We start from the raw sequence: 7,666 nt of genomic DNA on the forward strand, positions 1-7,666 counted from the left end.
GAATACCAAGGGGACACCAGTCTAATTTTAAGCAGAGCTCGATTAAAGTGTGCACGTCATGAGATAAGGCAAGCCCCCGTCAGCCAGGTTACATGATCGTTCTGCTGCTGGAACCAGAAACAAACAGTCGTGCAGGGGAAAATCCTTTGGAATCTTTGTAATTGTAAACGTTTAGCATCGGGAGCAGTTCGGGCTTCAGTACTTTGCACTGACACATTTGTGGGGCTCCAGAATTTAACCACCAAGCACATCAAAATTAGATTGTCACACAGACAAGCAGATCTGTGAGACTCTGTTTGTCAGACTGGTTGTGAGGACAGAATACTTGGAAGAATTTTAGTCTAACTTTACACCTATTTTGATTCATTTATGTATCCATTTTGTACCCAAAGATTCCAGTGACCTATACTATACTGACCTAAGCAAACACGCACCAATGGGGTGGGGCTTATTTAATTTTTGGCTTTTTAAGTTTTGGCTTTGAATACTGCTTTTAATCAGGAAAAAGCAAATATAAATCAGGTTGTATTTTTAATCAATGTTTAATATTTCACTGTGGCATTACAAGTCTAATATTTAATGTACGGTAAATGTAAAGCTACAATCCTGGATTTTAAAAAAAAGTGATTCTGTGAGAAATATTAGCATGAAGCCCTCAAATTCCACAGGGACTCGATGCGCTGATGTCACATGATGTTGTAATTGAGTAAAAGGACACTCTCCACCCAGCTGGAACCTCTCATTGACAGTGAGCCTGCACTAATGGAGAAGTCAACGCACACACACACGCACACACACGCACACTCACACACACACACGCACGCACACACACATTTAACATCAGGTGAGACTGATTGTAGAGGCTCTGTTTTGTCCAAAGCTGCTAAACATGATGCCTTTAATGAAACATTGATTTCCTGTTAGCTCGACTGGAGAAAAAATGTTTTGTCATTATTACTTTTTCGCAGTCATCACACTCCCTCCCTCCCTCCCTCTCTCTCTTTCTTTCTTTCTTTCTTTCTTTCTTTCTTTCTTTCTTTCTTTCTTTCTTTCTTTCTTTCTTTCTTTCTTTCTTTCTTTCGCTCTCTCTTTCTTGTTTTATGGGTTGTTCTACACCACATAAAGAACCATTGAGGCTCGTTGACCGTACATGCAAGGCCGCAAAAATAAAGAAGAGCCTGAAACTGGAGTAGCCTAACAAGTTTCTCTCTCCCACTTGCTGATTTGTTCCAGTCTGCTGCCGAGGAGAGAGAGGGCAAAGGCTAGGGTGGCTGACCATGCTCACTATTAATGAACATGTCAGGCTACTGTCATCAGTCATCAGTAATGAATAAATCACTTCAGTCACGGTCAACAACAGCGGTCTGGCAGGGAGAGGAGCTTTAAAATCCTCTTGATGCAGATTATTATTAATACGATTGCTTCTGTATTGCAACAGTGCCCATTTACAAAAACTAGCTGAGAAAATCTATTACGCTGCCAGAGGGAGGCAGACCATAATGATTTTTATGGGAAAAGACAACAACAGTTAGGAGGTAAAAATCTTGTGTGTGTTCTTGTGGTAGTCAACGGTATCATTCGAATATGTTAATACAATATAAAGTCTTTTCCATCGCGCAGACAAAACTTCTGATGTCATAATTACAGGAGTTTGACAGCAGTAATTAAAGTGCACTTAAGAACATACGAGACACCTGCTCCTCCCAATAACCGACTAAATAGAAAACAGAAAAATAAGGGAACAAATATGCCATTTTTTCATTTATTTAAACATCTTCAAATGTTTTTCACAGCTTTTTAAATTGTATTTCTAAAAACTGAGATAAAAAGTATAAGAGTTTATTTTATCCCAGTGAAAAATATAGAATTATACTGTATATAGAATAGTAAAACATTTGATATATATATATATATGTTTCAAATTGTTTCTATGCTATAGTTGCATGTTAAATATAAAAGCTTGCACCTGCACACATGGATTCTTTTACAACACAACTTGTTTCTTGGTTAATGTAAGACCAACGGAGAACAAAATAATAAACATTACCAAAATATTTGGGGATCATAAACTGAGCAATGATTGAGGTAATAATGTCTGATATGAATTATTCTTCTCCAAAAGTGTTTGCAGCATAACATTAAAAACTAAAATTGGAAAAGTTCTGAATGTTTCAACAAAAGTCAAGTTCCTATGATTATTATGATGTTTATTATTACTGTTGTTATTATTATTATCGTATCATTATTATTGTTATTATAAATCTTTTTTTTAGTATCACTAAAAAGAGGATTTTCCATGGTGTGAGATGTTCTTCCTTCCTCTCCACTCATCTGTGCCATTTTCCATTAAGACAGGCTCACAACAGTGGAGAGTGTTCCTGCGTCGGCACGACACACACTTCCCAAAGCTGAAATTCAAAACCTACACGGAGAAATCCACACTTGAGAGCTGGGAGATGAAGACATCACATCCATCAGATCAGCTTTTAAAGCTCTCTGATGGAGGAATGAGAGGGGGCAGGAAGCCTCTGAAAAGATCCAAGAAACAGCGTAAAATCAAATGTCACAGCATGACCAATGCAGACGTAAATTATGAAATAAAACTGTCGGAGGACTTTTCCAGAACTGCAAAAGGATTTGACTCCAGTTGCTCTCCAAAAACTCCGTTAATCACTTGCCCAGCTTCTGCTGCGCTCAACAAACAAAGACGAAACTCTTAACTATTGCAATCAGTTCCCCGTTTGGGTAACAACTGTGACCCAAACAGATATTAGGATCTTCTTTTCTTGTTTTAAGCAGCACTGTAACATCACCACTGTTGTGCATTTCACCTTAGAGGTCATGCAAACTCCATCTACTTCTCTTTTCGACATGCTGCGGTTAGCCCAAAATGAATTAGTAATGGTATCAGCACTGCTGTGATAGTAGCAAATGCCTGAAGCACACGGAGTGCTGGCGGAGGCCCTGAAGTTTGTGTTTGCACGCTGCTTCAGCTTATTAGACCATCACACCTTGCTCTTGCAACGACTTCATTCAAAGCTTTCGGGTGGAAAATTGTCGAGTCGGCGAATGGCAGTAAAGCTGAACCCAAGCCATATGCATATGAGCTCGTTTACATCCAGCCAAGAACAGGCTGAAGATGGACGCAAGCTAGCCGGACAAACAGCATAGTGGTGGAAAACAGTAGAACATTAGGCTAAAGGGAAGTGGCACCTTTTCCTGATTGTCTAATTTTGGTAAGAAAAGTTAAATGGGATGGTCCACTGTACTATCGGAAGGGGGGGGGGCAGAGAGAGAGGCAGAGAGAGAGAGAGAGAAAGGAGCAGAGAGATAGTTTGCCTTCCAGTCAGTGAGATGTTCCTGGCGGTCAATCGCTGCTGCTCGGCTGCATCACTGATGGACTCGCGTCGCTTCTCTTCGTGTGTCACTCTAGAAAAGGGTCCGTGGGTCTTCTGAAGTGTCCCCGCTGTCCCCACCCCCCCACCCCCCCGCCCCCGGGTGTCCAGCATGCGGCTCTAAAGAGACACCTGTGATCCAAGCTGCGGGCTGTTATCACCATCTCTGCGCATCTTTGAGTTTCCCGTGCGAGTCATTTGTGGAGGAATAAAAAAAAAAGAATCAGGCGTGACCCGACATGACCTCTAGGGAGGACGCGACGTGCCCGGTGGAACAGGAGGAGAGAAGGCGCAGTCCGCTGGATCAGCTTCCTCCGCCGGCGAACTCCAACAAGCCGCTGACGCCTTTCAGCATCGAAGACATCCTTAACAAGCCGTCCGGTCGACGAAGCTTCTCCCTGCACGGAACAGCACAGCACGGCTCCCGAGCAGAGAAGCTGCCGTCGGCGGGCTACAGCCTGTCAGGGCGGCCGCTGCTCAGCCAAAGTTCCCCGCTGTGCGCGCTGGAGGAGCTGGCCAGCAAGACCTTTAAAGGCCTGGAGGTGAGCGTCCTGCAGGCGGCTGAAGGTAAAAGACCCACTTCTCTCCACTTATTCCCTGTAAATAGACAAAGGACCCGATCGCAACATTGTTGCGTTAAATTCAAACCGAAAAGACAGTGGACAATTTACTTGTTTAAGATAGTTTTAATAAATAGTTTATTAACAATACTTCAAATTTTTATACCGACGTTGAAAAAAAATCAAAAGTATATTTTGCCATTTTTATTTATTGTCGAAGATATTTTGTCGTGAATAATCGTACCTTGTAAAATGATATTCGATTCAACGTATTATTGTGGTCGTGTAAATTATTGTTTAATATATTAGCGTTATTATTTAATATCACTGTTAATACTATTTATTTTTGAAAATGAAAACTAAGAGATTCGAGGCAGTTTCTCGACACTATTGTTCTCTTTTGGGAGGATTTTAATGAAACTGTTTGCTGGCTGTTTGCTCGTGTTTCACGCATTATTTACTGGCTGATGGGTTCATTTGACATCTAATTCTTCCTTCCTGTCAGGCCGAGATGGGATGACTCTCTTCGGCCAGAGGAACACACCTAAGAAGCGTCGGAAGTCGCGCACAGCGTTTACCAACCACCAGATCTACGAGCTGGAGAAGCGCTTCTTGTACCAAAAGTACCTGAGTCCGGCGGACCGGGACCAGATCGCCCAGCAGCTCGGTCTGACCAACGCGCAGGTCATCACCTGGTTCCAGAACCGACGGGCCAAACTCAAGCGGGACCTGGAGGAGATGAAGGCGGACGTGGAGTCCGCGAAGGCTGCGGGCAATGTTGCTTTTGAGAAGCTCACCAAGCTCGCCGAGCTGGAGAAATGCGCAGCTGGGGTTATGGGTGGGGGGACCGTTTCAATACCAGGCTACACAGACCCTGAACAGGCGTCCTCCGTGGCCCCCCGTCACACCACGGTGGATGTCGCCTCCCAAAGGCCCCAGTTGTCGCCTCCGTCCACTCAGTCTTCGTGGCACACGGCTCGACTGGACATTCAGTGCTGCTCGGAAGACGAAGATGAAGAGATTGACGTGGATGACTGAGGTGGATGGGGGGTCTCCAGGGCAACATGCACGATAGCGCGATGCGTTCAGGAAGAATCTCTGCAGGATTTCTGGAGGATTTCTTGGTTTAAGCGCGCACAGGAAGAGACGCGGACCAAACATGAGCCGTGACAGAGAACCTGGGAGATGCAGGTGCGCGATCTCAGGCCGGTCGGCTTCAATCGCGAACCTCTGACACCCCCCGTTGCTTTCCCGAGTTTTGATATGACCTGTCAGCACTTCTGAAGGATAATCAGGCAGAAAAGGCTCCACGCTTCTGATAGTTGATTATTTAATATATTTGTAAATCAGTTTTAACACTTTAAGTGCCTTTTGGAGCTCTATAAACAAACGCAGAAAGTTTAATCATGTAATTTAACACTGCAATAATAAAATTCGAAATAATAAAAACATTTTCAGCACATTTAGATGAACTCAGGCGTTAAATTGAACAATTATGGGGCAACTCCGGGGTGGACATTCGTGTGTGTGTGCGTGCGTGTGTGTGTGTGCGTGTGTGTGTGTGTGTGTGTGTGTGTGTGTGTGGTGTGGTGTGTGTGTGTGTGTGTGTGTGTGTGTTAGCCCCAGGGGCTTGCTCTCCAGCAGTGTGCAATACGGAGAAAAACGTGTGTCCCCTCCGAACTGGCCGGCGGGTCTCCGAACACAATGGCGGACGGAAGAGCCTTTCAGAGGGGCCATATGGTTTAAGGGCCCTCTTTCTCATTTATCAGTCATTTTGATGGATGGATCTAACCCGTCTTTTCAACCACGCGGCCTCTTTTGAATCGCACATAATGTGGACGGAGTCCGTTTTTAACACGGCCATGACTGTAAACTGGGAGCGCTGGTCGGTGCAGCACTGGGAAATAATAATGGAGTTGAAGACCAGAGACTTCACTCCATCTTCTCGTGTTGAACACGGTCAAACTATCTAAGTATACTTTACAATTAAGGATATTGGTTAATCGGTTGTTGCTTCTGCTCTTTAAAATCCATTTTGATCAGCCTTCAAACGCTCCAACGTATAGAAACGTGAATAAATTCAGAAACAAACGGCACGGGTTCACTCAGCGAGTCATATTCATGTATTTATGACAGCCGTGCACACAAACGCTGCACGCACAGGTACACGCCAACGCCTCACGTGCGCGCGGAAAAGATTTTTTATTCAATCAGCCGGAAAATTGAATTTCGATGCATGATGACCCCTGTTTACACAAGTGAACCAGCACCGCACGCCCCCCCGCAGATGGACCTCGAAACAATTGCCCGTCACCATCTGGGACCTGCCAGCACAGAATATATGACAAATATGCTTTTAAACCGTATTATCATTATGACGATTGCAAATAATATATTTTGATATGTATGTATGTATGTATGTATGTATGTATGTATGTATGTATGTATGTATGTATGTATGTATGTGTGTGTGTGTGTGTGTATAATTATTCACAGCGCAGGGGTTATTGTTCTGTTAGTATTATAGTATTACAATAATAATTCTCATTGTTATTACTGCAAACAAATTATATTTGGAGTGTTATTATGATTATTCTTTTTATTATTATTATTAATATCATTGGTATAAATATTAGTATTAATATTATATATTATTATACTATACTACTATATATTATATATGCTAATATTGCTATTAGTAGTAGTAGTAGTAGTAGTAGTATTATAACATACTCCCGCGCGCCGAATTTTTGTGTTATGATCACTTCGACACTGTTGAACTAATTAGAGTTGTGAGCACTGACGAGTGGTGTGTGTGTGTGTTGTGTGTGTGTGTGTGGTGTGTGTGTGTGTGTGTGTGTGTGTGTGTGTGTGTGTGTGTGTGTTCAGCAGCCATCTGCAGTGTAGGGGAGAACCGAGCTGTCCCTGCCGCAGGACACAGCTTGATTGATCACTAAATAGGGTTGATTTGAAAGTTTTAGTTTACTGTAGAGCCTTTTAACACTTTAAACTTCAATTTTACGGGCTATTGAACTAAGCGTGTCCCTGACAAAGTTGATATATGTTTTAATTTACTTTAACAGGTGATTAATTACCATCCACAGAGAGATATTCGGCCCGACTTTCTCCCTCCCTATCCAGTCTGTATATTAATCAAATTCTAGTTGATAATCCAAATGGACAAATTGATTTAGTAGCGCTAGAAGGCAGAACTGTTTACCTTCTGCTTCCTTCTTCCATACAAACATGCGGCCTGGGGCGGCAGCCTCTTCTCTCCCCAGCAGCCAGAAGCTGCTTGTCAATTTTATTAAACGCAGGGAAGCGGAACCAGCTCGCCAGGCTATTAAAAACACAAACTGCATGTCCATTTTTATGATGTGTTCATGCTGCGCTTTGGTCTTCATAATATGACCTGGTGTGTGCGTGCGTGTGTGTGTTTGTGTGTGTGTGTGTGTGTGTGTGTGTGTGTGTGTGTGTGTGTGTGTGTGTGTGTGCGCGCGCGTATCTGTGACAATCCAGAGTTTCTGTTGACACGTTGACTAAAATTTCCAAGGGTAATATCACTATTTGTGTCATTTTACTACTATTTATGATTTGGATGCAAGGACACCGCCAAACTGAGGAGCAGCAAATATTAACCTCGAAAATGATATATTTATATACCTTATTAGGTCAAACTGTTCAAAACAGCACCAGAATGTACTGGGATTT

At 43.0% G+C, this 7,666-nt stretch overlaps 1 protein-coding gene across 1 annotated transcript; it reads left to right on the forward strand.

The window, feature by feature from the left end:
* Nucleotides 1–1,770: 1,770 nt before the first annotated feature.
* On the forward strand, nt 1,771–5,489 carry lbx1a (ladybird homeobox 1a). Its single transcript, XM_057048332.1, has 2 exons — nt 1,771–3,962; nt 4,461–5,489. Exons 1-2 carry the CDS (start codon nt 3,635–3,637, stop codon nt 4,991–4,993), a joined length of 861 nt encoding a protein of 286 aa, XP_056904312.1. The 5' UTR covers nt 1,771–3,634; the 3' UTR covers nt 4,994–5,489.
* Nucleotides 5,490–7,666: the final 2,177 nt, after the last annotated feature.

This window comes from Takifugu flavidus, chromosome 11 (assembly GCF_003711565.1).
Source record: "Takifugu flavidus isolate HTHZ2018 chromosome 11, ASM371156v2, whole genome shotgun sequence".
Taxonomy (NCBI): domain Eukaryota; kingdom Metazoa; phylum Chordata; class Actinopteri; order Tetraodontiformes; family Tetraodontidae; genus Takifugu; species Takifugu flavidus.

Excerpts from the sequence above, each read along its gene's own strand:
- lbx1a (XM_057048332.1), top strand. The coding sequence starts at position 3,635 with ATGACCTCTAGGGAGGACGCGACGTGCCCGGTGGAACAGGAGGAGAGA. Across the intron at positions 3,963-4,460 it reads CGTCCTGCAGGCGGCTGAAG|GCCGAGATGGGATGACTCTC; the intron begins GTAAAAGACCCA and ends CCTTCCTGTCAG.